This window comes from Parasteatoda tepidariorum, chromosome 6 (genome assembly GCF_043381705.1).
Source record: "Parasteatoda tepidariorum isolate YZ-2023 chromosome 6, CAS_Ptep_4.0, whole genome shotgun sequence".
Classification (NCBI taxonomy): domain Eukaryota; kingdom Metazoa; phylum Arthropoda; class Arachnida; order Araneae; family Theridiidae; genus Parasteatoda; species Parasteatoda tepidariorum.
Genome location: NC_092209.1, coordinates 79,124,061 through 79,140,899, shown reverse-complemented (window position 1 = coordinate 79,140,899; position 16,839 = coordinate 79,124,061). Strand labels below are relative to the sequence as shown.

Sequence of the window (16,839 nt, the reverse complement as noted above, 5' to 3'; positions counted from 1 at the left end):
ACTCATGCAGTTTAAGTCTGAGGAGAAAACATATATATGCCTAAATATTTTTTATCATAAATGTTCTCTAGTATATATTAATATTAAACATTTTCTTTTAAATTTAGTAAATTAAAGATAAGACTTAGCGGTAAAGTTTAGTTGTGCAGTGAATATAATTTTTAGAATTCATGTATATATATTAATTACAAAATGTTTATAAATAATAGTGTGTAATCTTTTCTGGAAGAAATTATTAATTATCATTATAGAAAATGATTAAAAAGTTTTATAATATATAGATACTTACTAAATTAAACAGGAACAAAATAAATAACATTAGGGTAAAATTCTACTGTCACTTATTCGGTTTTTTTTGGGGGGGGGATGCAAAATGGGGGTTATTTAAATTGTTTTAATACACTATAGGGGGAAAATGTAATTTTAATGAGTTAATCTCAAAGAAGTCTTTTATGTGTTAACCTGTGCAGGCAAATTCTGACTATTTTTTATCAAAATTTTCTCAATATTTAACTTATGTTTTCAAATACAGAATTCTTATTATCAAATTCTTTTTGTAGACTGTGATCTTTTTATATATGAATATCTAAATGAGTGTTTGAAATAATGTATTCAGAACTTATGAAGTTTAAAATTATCATTCAAAAGAAATTGAAATCAATATAGTTTAAGACATAAAGATTCGAGCACAAGTGATGTCATACCATGAAAAGGTACACCCGAAGTGACATTACATATTTTGGTTATGATAAAGGCATTCAAAATAAGCAGTTTAAATATTTTTGCATTATTCTTCAAAATAAGTACACATACAGTCATCAATCTTAATATGTTTATAAATGTAATTATAACTTATTAATTAAAGACCAATTGTAAAATTCAAAATGTAATCTACCCTATGTTTTTTTTTCTGAACTGATAGCATATGTTTGTTATAGAGTGTGACATAGTGAAGATTCAGATGTAAATACGGATGTAAAATTTTTGATAATGCTCTTCTGTTTGATATTCACTTACTTACAATGAAGACAAACCTTAAATATTTTATTATATTGATTCATTATTTTATGTGATTTAAAAAATATTTATTGCTACTTTACAAAAAATAAGAATAAAGCTAAGAAAGTCACAGTAAACTGAAATACACCGTATAAAAACCCTAAAAATTGTTTTTAAAACTATTTTAAGTGCACAAAATTGTTCTTAATTGCAGTGCATTTCATGCATAAATTATTTTAAAATTTACTATTCACATTATAAGAAAAGACCTTTTTAATTCGAAATATTTTTAATAGATATTATTAGATGATTCTTACTTATGGGGAATTTTCTCTTTTTATGAGTAACAATAATCATATTTACTAATTATCTTGTGCTATTTTTATATTAAATTGAATCATGTAAAGAAAAAATTTAGAAGAACAGTAAACTGTTTTTAAGAACTATAAGTAATCATTATCAAGACTAAATTAATCATGGATAATAAGAACTGTATCAGTATAAAAATTAAGTTTCTTAGTAAAGACTGCACATTCCAAATGAATCGATATTTTGGCTGCATGTTTTGAAAATTCATGATTTGTTGAATACTATTGTGGAATGGATCACAATGTCAAGCGCCATTAATATAATTGTCAAAGCATTTACTGAAATTAATAAAAGCTTGCAAAAACGTTTTACCAGCAGTTTCGTTTCTGAGGAATAAGGAAAAAATTATATTTGATTTTGTGAAAAAAGAAAGCTATATTATTAAAATCTATGCGGCTAATATTTTGAATCCTAAATTTAATCTGGAGCGAGTAAGAATTCTTCCACCAATTGGTAGCATCTGTGTAAGATATGTTAGTGGAAGAAGTTCTATCAGAGCTAGCTGAATACAGTAAAACCTGTCTATAACGATACTGTAGGGACCCAAATAAAATATTGTTATAGGCAGGTTATCGTTATAGACAGGTTTGAAATTTAAAAGTATACGTTTAGAATTATGAAACAGCACACAAGAAAAATTTACTTACAATTTTATGAATCAAAACAGAAATTATTTAGAAAAATAATCGGTTAGTTTTGTTTGCTTATTTTTGGAAGCAATTTCCATGCACATAGATTTCAGTCCATTTAATGAATTCAAATGAACATCAGTTACATTTGGTAATGTTGCAACAAAATCTTGCAAAGCGTTAATTAGCAATATGGCATTCTCTGGTGAAATCTTGTCGTGTGTCACCCGTTTTTCTGACGAAGCTCTCTCCCTCCTACAATACCCCTTCACCCATTTCTACTGCTCTAATTTCCCCTAAAAGTGGCTTTTTTTGTCAGAAACAACGAAAGAATATTACATACAAAAGAGAAGAAAAAAAAAACATTTTGTTATCTCACATTTAGGCTCGATGGGGAGTTGTTTCCAACGGTAGAAAAATCGGAATAGAACTATCAAAAGAGGAAAAATTATCGTTGTAGACATGTTTAACTGAAAAGTTGTTATCGCTATAAACAGGTTAAAAATACATTGAGTAAATAGGAATTTCACCGGGACCTCAAGGAAATATCGCTATAGACAGGTTTATCATTATAGACAGTATCGTTATACACAGGTTTCACTGTATTAAGTCAAAGTGGAAAAGAATGACTTGCTGGTGGAAAGAAATATGTTTCATGGTCAAGTTGGCTGAAATTACATTGACTTCAACAGAATGAAGTTTTGGTATTTGTGACTCAATATATTCAACGAAAAAAAAAATCAATTGTTTACTGAATGACACGGAAAGTTAGCATTTGTAGCTCAAAATATTGTATTTAAGCCAAACATACACTATTAGCAAGTCCAAGCTTACTAGTACACCTGATTCTGATGCATAACTTGTTATTGTATGTTAACTGATGAAAATACATTTTCGTTTTGTGATCATTATCAGGATTCAATTCTTAATAATTCCTCATTAAGAATCGAAGAATATAAAATCTTTTTTTTTAACAGTTAATTTAGATTTTGTGAATATTTTCTCTAATATAATGTATTTTAAATGTTTTTCATATTTTTTACATGGATAACTAAACATTTTCCCTAAGTAATTTTCCAGAAATAAATATATATGGCAGAAATTCTCAATTATTCCCCAAATTTTGACTTCAAAAAAATATTTTCACATCACATCTCTAGTGAGTGATAAACGGTTGTCAGTATATATTTTTTTTTCAGGAATGTAAATTATTATTAGTCTTTCTAGGCTTATGTTTTAAAATGAATAAAGTATCTAAAGGTGTATAGGCTTTAGTGTTGTTCCATTTTCTTAAATGTTTGATTTTTCTTTTTTTTTTTGCTCTTTTTTAAAAAAACGTTCACTTTATATATTGCATAATAGTTATATTTTTTCCCAGATTATCCAAGATAATTATAAATAAGTCCATTCTTTTAATGGCATAGATTAAAGATTAAGATATTAATTAAAATGAGAGCTCTAGTTAAGTAGCATTTCTTTGGTGCTGATATTGAACTACGAAGTGTTTTAACTTCAAGTTGCAGGATAAGAAATTCAAAGTTTCTTTTTCTGAAAGTATTGCCTCATTTTATTTTATTTTTTTCTACATCAAAAATAAAATTCTTGTAAAATTATTCTTGGCAGATCTTTATTTATACTATTTGTACGACTTTTTGCGATTGCCACTCTTTCTGCTTTTTTCTTCTGGATAATCCAAATCTGCAATAAAAAGTCATAATTCCCATTTAAGATTTTAAATTTACATCAACCCCTTCCTCAACTAACCAAACAATGGGTCAAGTTTAGCATCATCTGCATAGTTTTTTTTTTCTTTTCAAAAATATGCATATGTGTTTTTAATCTTATGTGTTTTTGGGGTATTTGAATGTTCCCATACTTTTTGGACACCCTATATCTATACAGATTGACAAGAAATTACTAGAACACCAATACTCTTTTAAATTTTATGTTTGTTAAACTGCCCCAACCAAACTTTCCGATAAGCATGAATATGGAAATTTATATTTAGATATTTAAAATAAAATTCAAAATGCAGTTGAATTCGCAGTCTTGGAGATGAATCTAGTCAAGCTAAAAATTGATTTTCATATTGCCATAAAAGAAATACTGTTATAAATGTTGAAAATGGTAAATAAGGAAACTTATTTCTTTTAAGAATCCAGTTATTTCGATTTGCAAAGTGAATTATTATTGGATTTTTTTATAATTGTTGAAAAAAAATTAATCTTTCTCTCTTTGGCATTTTGCTTTAAATGTTGCATAAAGCCAATCAAAGTAATAAGTAAATGATGGCTAAATGTAATGCTGCTTCAAAAATATTTCGAAAAAAACTGTTTAAATTAAGTATTAACTATTGATGCCCCTTTAACTCTTCCCTGGAACCCTAGATTTTCGCGGAACACGATTTGGGAACCGGTGTTCTAGAGCACTCTTTGCGACTTTTGAATTGAACACTGGGCTGCCTTTTGCTTTCCAAATTTTTATCAATCAATTTTAAAAAATAGATTTGTAAAAATTTCGTAAGAAATTATGTAACTGCATTTCAGACTAATTTCAATTAACTTAGAGAAAACAGTAATTATTACATTAAAATTCTGAAAAGTCGATTACCTAATGCCTAAAAAATAATAAGTTTTTCAACAATTCAGTGTTTTTATTTTTTTGAAAGAAAGAAAGTTTCTTAACCCAAATATTTAACTAAAACATACTCCAAACGATATGTAGATCAATGATTTATTTAAAAATGTTAGTGAATGACAAAATTAATACCACGAAGTACGTTTGAAGCATTCTGCAGTATTATCAAAGAAGACAAAGTATTTAAAATGAAGTAAATTTTCTTCGTCTATTAATGTTGAAACCAAATGAGTTTTGAACCAAATAAAATTTCATATTGCAGTAAGGAATATTTAATTTCTTAGTTGATATAAAAACAATTTGTTGTAACCCCCAAAATTATTTTTTTCTCTGTTGCTTTCCTTTGAAAAAGGTTGTGCATCTATAAATAAATAATATAATTTTTAGTGATTGTATTGCTCTTCATTTATTTTGAAGGTATTTAATGATTGATAAAGATGAAATTAAGTTTCGCTTTTCATCCATTTCAAAATAAATATTTTAGAAGAAAGACACTACTGTGTCTCCATATCTCATTCAACTTTTATCTTATCTATTGTTTTATCTTTCAATGATTTTCTAATTCAAGCTGATATTCTTAGTTTCATTGACAAACAACCCATATTTAAAAAGAACTTTTTAATCTTTCATTTTCAATCTTCATCATTTTTAAAGAATAAAAAATACTATTTGCTCAACGGCCTGCATATTTGTATGGACGGCTGGAGACAATTTGTTCAAAAAATAGTCTCTTTCATAAAATTATAACGAATTTTTAAAAAAAACATTGGCAAGATATTTACTTATAAAATCTATCTACCTTTTAAACTGTATCCAATTGAAAATTCTTAAGTGTTATGATGAATATTTAAATTTTAATGACCTAAATTTTCATTTTTAAATTGGTTTAAAAATCATAGTTTATGTTTCATAAAATATTTTCCTTCTGGTAAATAGAAAAAAAATTTTAAATTTTCGTTTTCCCCTAGCTGCAGATCACTGTTTTTACCTCTTACTTAATAATTTAGCGAATTTTCAACACGTTATGTCTAGCTAAAAGTTATCGTTTTTTTTTTTCTTTCCTCTTTCTTTGTATAAAATATATGCATCTTAAACTAACAGTATATCCAAATCAAAGCTTAATTAAATCATTGTTTTTATTTTAGATTTCTTTCTTCCTTTTTATTTTATTCATATTCGAAAAAATTAACCTTAAACATAAAAATTTTGTATTCAGCTTATATATACAATAAATTGCGTATCTTAAAACGCGTATTTCTAACTTTTTTTTTCTTTTGCTAGTAATCATATAGTTTCTTATGTTCTGAACTGATTAAAATTTTCGTCATAATTTTTATTAAACTTGTGATAAGTGAATTTTGATTTTCTCATACAGAAAAGGTCGGAACTGGATATCACGTCTCCTTAAAAATTCAAAAAAATCTTTTTTTTTTTTTTTTTTTAATAGTTTGCTGAAAAACTTTTTTTCACAAAACTTTAATTCTCGAAAGATCAAATAGTACAGAAATAAAGATTTCCTACTGTTTTATTAATTTTTTATTAGTGCAAATGAAGAGTATTTCACTAAAATTGTGAAACGTTACAACTGCATTGAGGGGTTATCCTTAATCGCCGCCCTCAAAACATATTTTTAGAATCCATTTCAAAGAAAAATACACACTAGGAGTCGTAAATTAATATTTAAACTTTGATAAGACTAAACCTTAATCGGAATAAATGAACCGACCTATTATAGTGAGAAAAATGAGATGAGGAACATCAAACTTTAATCGCTGAAATTGTTCAGAGATCCTCTTCCACCTTATTTTGAATATTTTCAGGCAATCTATCAGGTTACAATATTCTCGTCTTCGTCAGTGGAGATACAATAGATTTTGATTGTATGTGTGTATTTTTCACTTGCCTAAATATTACCTACAATCTAAGATGTATGTATATATTTATAATTTTTGCAGATATTATAAACAGATAATAAGGACAGTGATTGTGGAACATAGGATATAGCGTATAATTATGTACTGATAAAAATAGAAATTCCCTTTCGATTTCTTTTTCAAATTTACTTGAAAAGTATTACACTTTTTATCTAGTACTCAGCAGCTTCAAGGCAATTACCTTTGCTATTTCTGAGCATAGCATTGCGTTCAGTCATTCATATTTATCGCAAAGATGAATTTAGGAACTGTCAACAAATGATGTGCTATGAGAGGAGAGGAGGAAGGAGTTCCAAGAAACGAGACATCACTATCACATATAATTATTGTTCTTGTAATCTTTACAATTATCTATATTAACCCATAGTTTAGGAATAAAATTTAATCTAGAATAATAGTTTTGTTTCTTAACTTTTGGTATAATCGTTACGTAATACAGCGTGACATGTGAAAAGCAGGTATAAAGAAATTGCGACATAAGTTATGGTTGTTGTATTGAATTTAATGAATAGATGGTGAACACTTGGTAAGCAGAAAAAGAAGGAAAACAAATCGCATGAGGGGGGAAATGGTTTTTGACGAACACAGAAACCTCTTCATAGATTTGCATCAAGGGCAACGGAATCTCCCCTTTATTGTTGTGAGAAAACTACTGCTCAGCTCCGAGATCATTCTCAGTGCCAACGAACATTTGGATACGTATGAGAACCTGCCTTATGAATTTTCAGAGCATAAAATATTTCATCTATCAGATTCACATTTGCATGCAAGTTTTTCAAATGAAAATTGAATGGCCCTTTAGTAACAACGCATGTGCGATTGCAGGAATTTGGATTAAAGCGTGTAACACGGATAAATATTTCAATAAGAAGAAATTCTGCTTTGTAATATGATTTAATTGCTAATGTCCTATTTTAACTACATCTATATGCTTTCTTAATTTGAATGAAATAGAAATAAGTTGAAAAACCACAATTACGTAGGTAGATGGCGCTAGCGATTACTTCGCGAATTTGGACATGTCAAGATTTTAAAAAGAATTCTGAGGATTTTTAGTGAAAATAATTAAAATAGATATATTTTGCAATTATTTATATTGAATGAACTTAAATATATTTTCATATAATGAAAAAAACACAATATATCATATAAAGAGAAAAAAATTGTCATGCAGTTTTCACTTTGGCAACAGTTTGACAGATAAGAAATTTTGTTGCTGATCTGGCATCACTTCCATAGTCACCATTTTAAAATTTTCCGACGAATTTGTGGCGTGGATCCTAGAGGCTTCAACGTGGGAAATAATTGTGTAAAGATACAGGTGAAATTATTTGCAATTTACTAATTTCCTTCTGAGAATGAATTCCAGTGAATGTTACAAGTGCCATAAGACGGGCCATTTTGCTCGTGATTGTCCCTCTGGTGATGGCGGTCGTGGTGGTGGTGGATACCGTGGGGATTCCCGAGGATCGTCTAATAGAGCGTCTTGTTACAACTGCGGCCGCAGTGGACATTTTGCTCGAGAATGTCGTGAATCTGATAAAACATGCTATACTTGTGGAAAATCTGGCCATATTAGCCGCGATTGCACTCAAGGAGGCGGTGGTGGAGGTAGCAGTGGTGGAGATAGAAAGATGACGTGCTACACATGCGGAAAATCTGGCCACGCATCACGAGATTGCCCAAATGATCGCGATGATCGAAAATGCTATTCCTGCGGAGACACTGGCCACATCAGCCGTGATTGCCCCGAAGGTGGAAACGATCGCAATAATGGAGAAGATACCGTCTGCTACAGATGCAATGAGAGTGGTCACATTGCTCGTAATTGCCGTAATAGTCGACCCAACAACAAGTGCTATTCTTGTGGTGAAGTCGGCCACATCGCCCGCGAATGCGAGGCTTAAATCTGCTACCTTCCCACGTTGCAGCCTTCTGGTATCATTCTGAGGAAAAAAATAAATGAAAATAGTCCACACTGATGCGTATGAAAGAACATACCACGAAGTTCTAAAGTGTTTTCCCTTGTTAAGATGCCTTTTGATTCTGCTAGATAAGTGTAAAATATCCATCTGCAGCGGTTTATTAAAAAAAAAAAAGAACTTTTTAGAAAGACGGGACAAAGTGAACAAGTTTTCACGAAGAGTATTTTAAGTTTATTTTTATCGCCATTTTGTTTTTATGTTGAGAACATTTTTTTTTCATTCCAATGTTTACAATCTGCAGTTGAATAGATCCAAAAAGAAAAAAAATTGAACCTGCAGATTCTATTACTTCCAGTTGGCGATGTTTTTGTGGTATTTTGAAATCAGAGTCTAAAATCCAAAAAATTAGACTTTTCGTGTAAAACGCTCTCTGGTTCCTGCATATGCAAATAGGCGAAGTATATATTGTACATCTCTTTGCTGAGGACTGTTTTGATGAAATATATATTCAAGGTTGTCATCAAGGGAAGGATGCTGTTTAACCTGTTTAAATGATTTTTTTTTCTTTGTTTATCTTGACAAGTGTATGAAAACTGAAATTTTTAGCTCTCAATACAACTAATAAGTGTGCACTTGCTGTTGTTGCACACTAACTAGAGAAATGATTTTATTCAAATGCTGACTTGTTTACTCTTATTGCAAATAGTGATTGCCACTCTGTTCTTAAAAAATAGATGTTTGATTATTAATTGTTCTGAAAAAGTTTAATTCAGATTTAAAAAATTATCTTATTTTTGTATGCTAAATGTTACATCTCTGCGAATTAAATAAACTTGCACTTGTTACAAGAAAATCTTGTCGTTTCTGAGTATTTAGCCATTAAGAAAGTTCTATAATATGTAATTTCTATTTTTTCCAACACATTAAGATGCAGACTAATTTTAAGAGAAATTTAATTTGTACTTTTAAGTTTTGAAACTTAATAATCTCAAAAATAAAAATATGTGGTCTATATTGATTCTTCTGATATCGTATTATATAACTTGATTTTTCTAATCTTTTTCCTAATGGTTGAACATGCATTTTCACTAATTGCTGAGATTAGTTACAGTAAATTTTTATTTTTAACCAAGACCTGATTTGAACAAGATGTAATAATAGATTGAAAAGCTGACCTGTATTCTATTAAAAGTTTGAAGGTAAATCAGAAGTTATTTATTTTTGTTCCTCCTTGTTTTGCTCTGAAGTATGTTAGTTTATTGTCAGGATTTAATATATAACTGAGTTAATAGTCTACCTATACTAAGTGTTAAATGTTTTTTTTTTATTATATCGCGCTACAGCTTTGAGATGTATTTTTCTGATGAAATATAAATGGTTAAATTCTTCTTTTGGTTTAATTATTGAAAATAAACATGCAGAAAAGAACATTTATTTAAAATGGGAACATCTTCTATCCAAGTAAAATTGTGAATTATTGCTTAGTGTAATTTCTAAAATAAGTAGTAAAATAGTGTCAATCTGGTTTTAGGGCCAAAAACCTGTTCCTCAACTTAGTGATGTAGATAAGAATATTTCTGCCTATAAGGGCCTCATAGCATAAGATTTTCTTTAGTCATTAAATTCATGCTTAGAAATTAAAATATGTCTTTTAATTAATGGATTTAAATGTTATATTTTATATTAAATTTTGCTCCTTAAAACTTAGTAAATTAAAAATATATTTGAAAAGACAGTTACAATTCAATTGTGCCTAAAAATAAATGGGCTATTGTTTTCATTGTACTTAAAAGTATGTTAATAATTGTAGTAAACATGGGGAGAGGTATGACACAATTTAAAAGAATAGTTTATGCAAATTTTAGTACTAATTTGGAGGTTGTTAAACAATTGTCTAATTTATAATTAGGACCATGGTGCTTAAATTATTTTGGTAATAATTACTTCCAATATTTTAGTTAGTATAACCCAATAAATGTGGTAAATTTTGGACACATTTTGAACTAGGTAAGTACCAAATTTTTATTTTAGATTTCCACAACTGCTTTAAACTGATAGAATGTGGGCGGATAAAAATACAGAGGAACTACCTTTCACTTGCTGTGGAAGTGAATCGATGTGATATGATATTGCTCTTCTCATTTTTACCTAGATATTTTAGTACAATATTTATTATCTTAACAGCAACTGCGAAACGTACTGATTGGCGCTGCTCTTTTCTTTTTGTGGCAAGAAGAATCTGGAAGACAACCAATATTGATATTGGTTGTGAAAAAAAAGTACCTTTGCAAGGTTAGAAGTAAGTAATTTTCACTTCGGAATGTTCAACCTTTTCATAGGAATCTAAAAGAAAGATTAATGGGATTTTGAGGGTTTTTTTTCTAGCAGTTATTAAAAAACATCAATTTGACTTAAAAATTAATGATAAACTATAATAATTTTAGGTAAATTTAAAGATCAAAATAAAAAGAATTCAAAATTTCCATTCAAGTTTGATATCGAAATTAGAGGCACATAGGGGGGACTATACTTGTCACTTGAAAGCCTAATTTATATTGATTATTTCGAGATATTTTTAAATTATTTATTCTGGGCTCTCTCTAGGGTTTTATTTTTGTGAAATTTCTTTTACTTCTGAAATTTAATTTTGTGAAAAATATAAAAACCATTATTGGCAGATTGATTTACAAAGCTTCTTTATTTTGTTAAACTCCTTAGGCCAGAACATTTTTTTTACTCTAGTTTTTATATCGAGCACACTTCATTTAGTTCAAGTGGAACAAAAACATTAACCATCTCCATATGGTTCTCTTCTGGAAAATTTTACATAGTATAAGTTGTACCTTGAATTTAATCATAAGTAAGGGATGTTATTATTTAGTGAGACCTTTTGTAATAGTAACATTTTTATTCATTTTTTGTAATACTTAACATTTCGAGAATTTCCTCCAGTAAAAGGCTATCCACTTTTCCTTTTTAAAAACTGGAACATAAGTTTAAAGGTCCACATGAGATCAAAAGTAGTTTTCACATCTTCTGAAAAATAAAATCTACTTCAACAGAAAAGAAAACTGCCGAGTTGGTCGGACGACGGTATGAAAATATCAAGATCGCTGAGAAAATCAAAAATTCCGGCACTTTCGGCTGTGAATCACCTATAAAAAGGAGAATTTTTTCGGTGATTTTATACAGGCACTAGATGCAGGGTAAGTAATTTTTTTGTGGAATTCTGTGTTACTCAAGATCATTGATTCACAATTTTCCAAGAATCAAAACTAATCCATCGAAATTTTCACTGCCATCTAAAATTTAAACTTAGAAACTTTTTCACTAAATCACATTAGCAGGATGTTTTTGTACATGTGATTCTTCTGCCAGTTTGATAATTTTCTTTTAATTTGCTAGATTTTCAAAGTTTTTAATATTGTTAGCAATGTTGGAATCCACTAATATTGTGATTCATATTCTCATGGTTTTAATGTCAAACATTGATTTTCGTATTTACCTGGTTTATAAGTTACAAATTGTGAATCGTATTCACAAGATTTAAATATCAAACATAACGATTCTATTCATGTGATTTAAAAATTCAACATCGTAATTTGTATTTGCACACTTTTGAAATCAATATCGTTATTCGCATTTACACGAGTTTAATATCCAATGTCGTAATATGAAAATTCAATATCACAATTTGAGTTTTCATGTTCCTAAAATCCGATATCGCGTTTCTTGTAAGAACTAAATTTTTTCTTAAAATAGTTACTATAATAAAAAAAATAAAAGTGTGATATACATCATTAGTAGGTAATTTAATTATAAATCTTTGTTCAAAAAATCATATTAAAAATGCGATTTAAATCAATTAATAACTTGTTATTGAATTTATGTATATAAAATTTTCAGGGTTTTTCTGTCTCCCTGACAGACCCATGTAAATTATATCTTAATAAATTTTTAAGGGAAAGTGAAAAACCCAACACAAAGAATTGTTTAATATTTACAGATAAGCCTTCTGGTAAATAATCTGATTGAAAGACTATAAACTAGATTATTAGCTTTCGATTACTCTTAAATTTTACAATTCCGGACCGCAAGTTAAATGGCTTTTTAGGCCACTTTTGACTCGAAGACCATAGGTTGTGTTGTTTTCATCAACCTTTTCATTGTTAGTGTAGTTTAATTTGATATGATTTCCATGTATGCTATAAAAAAAGTAAGCTCTGTTATCTGTACAAGAAAACTATATATAGTGTAAATAGAATCCAGAGAAACCCATATAAAGCAGATGAATTTGCTAATTATTTATGTATATAAAAGTGTAAGAGTTCCACTATCTGGGGGTTTAGTGCTAATGAATTATAAAAAAAAATTTTTTTTGAACTTTTATGACAGAAAGACTTATATAATGGTCATTTTGAAATAAAATAATATACAGTACTTTTTTTTTGTCTTCAGATTATTTTGGAAACAATGTTACCTTTATACTCCAAATATTTGAACTAGGTCCAATCCTAGTTATTTTAGAAAATAACTAGGATTGGATTTAGTTACTCCTCCTAGTTATTTTAGAAAATACAGGTGTTGCAGTATATTGCTAACTCTTAAAGAGTCAAAAAGCTTAGTATAGTATAGTTTTTCTTTTATTTTCTGTTACTTCTTTTTTGGTTTGTAATACTGTTATAAATTTGTATAATTTTTAACATTTCTTAAATATTAAAAAGGATATCTCTGTGAAGGTATTATAGCTATCACACATTATAAATTCAAGTTTGAAGAAAATCAATTAAATACAGCTGAATTTAGTAGCCAAATCAAGAGAAAGATTGTAAATGTCAATCGTAATCATAATTAAAAAAGGAATTTATAAAGTGTCCTTTAATTGATTTTAATACTCAGCTTAAAACAGTCAAATTGCCAAGTGCATTTTTTTTGTTCGATCTACTAATTGTAATCAGAAAACTACTTAAAAAAAAAGAAAAAGACCAAAATTTTCTGACTCTGTTTTTCTAATTATAACGGAAAAAGAAAATTGCTCACTGCTGCTCTTAGTGAGTTTTTATTGCTTCAATTTTTTTATCAACTTCAATATCTAATGTCTATGATATGAAGATACTTGTAGTAAGTAAAATCATGATAATTCATAATATTTGATACTACAAATCATAATTGTTATATTGAACAGAGCTTTCAAAAAAGGCAAGTTAACTGTTTTTTTTTTCCTTCATGATGTCATTTTTCTTTTACAATTTCAGATTTGTTCAGTGACTGAATTCTCATTCCAAGAAACTTAGTGGCCAATCAAATTTTGATGTTAAAAACAAAGTTTATTAATTAACATTTTATAAAGATTATCGAATTGGAGAATTCTAGAACTAAGTTTTGAAAAGAACACAGTAGTTTTATAGAATTAGGAAAGTTTTGAGGTAACAAATAAAAACAAATTCTTAATAAGTTAAATATCTACAGTATCATCTAATTGATATTAAATAGATATTTTTATCAGAGAATTATTTCATTCTTAATGAATCCTCCTTTTATATTCATTCAAAATTATAACAGTTTTAAGAATTAAGATTGCTTGAGATTTATTTATTAACAGTATTTATTTCTGTGCACATAAAACATTAAATTGATTCCCTTACTCTATTATTTGTTTTTGTTTAAAAGAGGAGAGCCTTTTTTATATTAGTATCTAACATATAACAAAAAGTTCATTCAAAATATTATATATAATCTAAGGGCTATAAAGCTTTTAAAAAATAAAATGGTTTCACTTTAAGTGTAACTTTTTCCTAAACTATATTGCACCTGTCGCTATTTACCATAATAAAACAAGAAAAGTGCCACTGATAAATATAAATATACTAGATTTAGGTCAAGGATAATTAATTATTCAATCATTTTTCTGCAGCTGAAATATTCCTTATGCCATGATGTGGAGTATATTGAGTCGTGTTAAAATATTTGATAACTCAGAAGAGCTGCCTAAATAGTAGCTGCCAACTCTACAGGATTTTGTTTGATTCTCCTGCTTTTTGTATATTTAAAAAATTCCCATAAATTGGAAAAATCAAACAAAAAGTCCCTATAAAAATAGATTTTTAACTTATTACATTTCCTTACTTTAGTATTGAAGTAAATTTGCTTTATAATAAAAAAAATGTAAGCTTTTCTTGTTTAAGTTATTTAAAAAAATTTTTTTTGATACTTGGGTATTATCTTTTGACCACTCCAATGTCATTTTGTCTGTTCCAAATTCATTTTTACTTAGTAATTGATTATAAAGAAATAGACAAAATACAAATATAAGTTATTGCATGCAAAAATATTTAAATTTGAACCACTTCCTAATTAATTTTCAGATTTGGTAAAACTGTTGACAGGATATTATGTAAATATTTTTTTTTTTTTAAATTTATTAAAGAAAATGTTGTAACAATCTAAAATAGATTAAATATCAATTACTGTTAAAATTTGTGAATTCCAAATTATAATAAACATAATTAAAACACTTTATATTCAAATTCATTATAAGCTAATCTTAAGTGAAAAATATTGTCAATTAAAATTTGTAGTTGTCATTGTAATATAATTTCAGTATTCCATTGCTATAAAAATTCCTTACATCTGAAATATATTGGATATTATGCAATAATAAAATATGGTATTTATATTAGGTAAAATTTGTTGGATTTTTCCGTGTCATATTAACATGCATAAGTGAAAATTAGTGACTGATATAACTAGTTTTGTTTAAAAAAAGGGTGATTTTACAAATGTGCTTGCAAAATTTTGGTTGAATTATATCAGGTTGTTGTGAACCAAGCTTATTCTTTTTTGAAAATGATTCAGAACTTAATAAAATTATATACAGTGTAGTTTAATTTAATTAATTCAATAGTTTGATATTTTTTTTAAAAGAAAAAACCTAAAAAAAGGATTTTATGCATGACTTTTTTCAAAGAGAAATTCTAATAAAATCAAATCTTTCTCATTAAAAAAAATGTATCAAATAGATTCACTATCTTCTGAGTATATTTGTCTGAAATTCACATTTTGTCTGTAAAAAGTGGTTGGAAATATGGAAAGTATTCAATTGACTAAAATGCTTTTAATTTTCTTGAAATCAAAAAAGTATGTTTTTTTTTTAATTACATTATTTTTAATAAATTGGAGAAAAATTTTTTTTGGTTAAAATGCACCTAATTTTATGACAATTTTATAGCCATGTATGTTTATTATACAGACTTCCCCATTATTAAAATATTAACTACAATAGGGTCAAGTAAGTTTATTTCATATTATCTCATTTTTTTTACAGCTTATAAGTTAGGTTATTGTTTATAAATAAAATTGTTTTATTAAAATTTTAAGCATGGTAGGATCAGATAACTGGGGCATGTTTTTCGTCTGATCCAGCTAAAAAAATTAACATTTTCAAAGAAAGGGACACCAGCAACAAGGTGGGTTGGACTGTGGGGAAAATGACTTGAAAGTTTTGAGAGTGAATAGATCGTGAAATTTAGCTACTGTCTTGGAACAGGCAGATTGATAAAGATTTAGGCTGCAGTGAAAAGATTTTTAAAAAGAGAATTGAATGAAAAAATAAATAAATTTTCATAGTACACTAAACTGTGAAATAGACACATGCTGCTGATTTTAGATCACCTCCAACTTTTTTTAATTATGCAAGATTTACTAATTTATAAGTGGTTAACGGACAGTTTTCTAGTAGTGGGTTGAAAAGTAATCACTAACACTCGTAATCTTTTTAAAGGAAATAGTTTACAACATTGATCATAATCCATCAATTTTCAAGTCATAAAAAATAAAAACAAGGAATTAATAAATAAATCTAAATTAGTAGACCATTCTAGGAATAAATATAAGAATATTTCAACTCCTTTAAATAAATTTCCAGGCTAAAACTAACTTTATTTTTACGTTAAATTTAAAATTTACAAGCAACCTTTAAAATTATAAAAGGGAAAAAATTTATTCATTAAAACAAACAAAAGTTGCAAAGTTAAAACTAAGATGGAATGTAAGGGATGAAATAGAACTAAAGTAGACAAACTTAATTTTTTTAAAAATTAAGAAAAATTACATTTTTAAAGTAATGTATTTCGCTCTGTGAATCACAAACTAGAATTTATTACAAATATTAAACACCTAGTACAGTAGGGAACCGATTATCCGGAACAGTCGGGACCATCGCTATTCCGGATAACTGATTTTTCCGGTTTTCTGAATCGCTACAAAAAGCCGTTTTTTTTATTGTTAAACCCAACTAAAAAAAAAAAAAAAAAATTGGAAATAATCTTAAAAATAAGAAAAAACGAT

General features: G+C 27.7%; 2 protein-coding genes across 2 annotated transcripts in view; both read left to right on the top strand.

Moving 5' to 3' along the window:
- LOC107456859 (voltage-dependent anion-selective channel protein 2) overlaps window positions 1–16,839 on the top strand; it is a 111,306-nt gene that overhangs the window by 58,726 nt on the left and 35,741 nt on the right. The window lies entirely within an intron of this gene.
- LOC107456861 (CCHC-type zinc finger nucleic acid binding protein) lies at window positions 7,744–9,346 on the top strand. Its single transcript, XM_016074828.4, has one exon. It carries the CDS (start codon window positions 7,927–7,929, stop codon window positions 8,473–8,475), a length of 549 nt encoding a protein of 182 aa, XP_015930314.1. The 5' UTR covers window positions 7,744–7,926; the 3' UTR covers window positions 8,476–9,346.

What these genes read in the sequence shown, in the direction of transcription:
- LOC107456861 (XM_016074828.4), top strand. Translation starts at nt 7,927, where the DNA reads ATGAATTCCAGTGAATGTTACAAGTGCCATAAGACGGGCCATTTTGCT.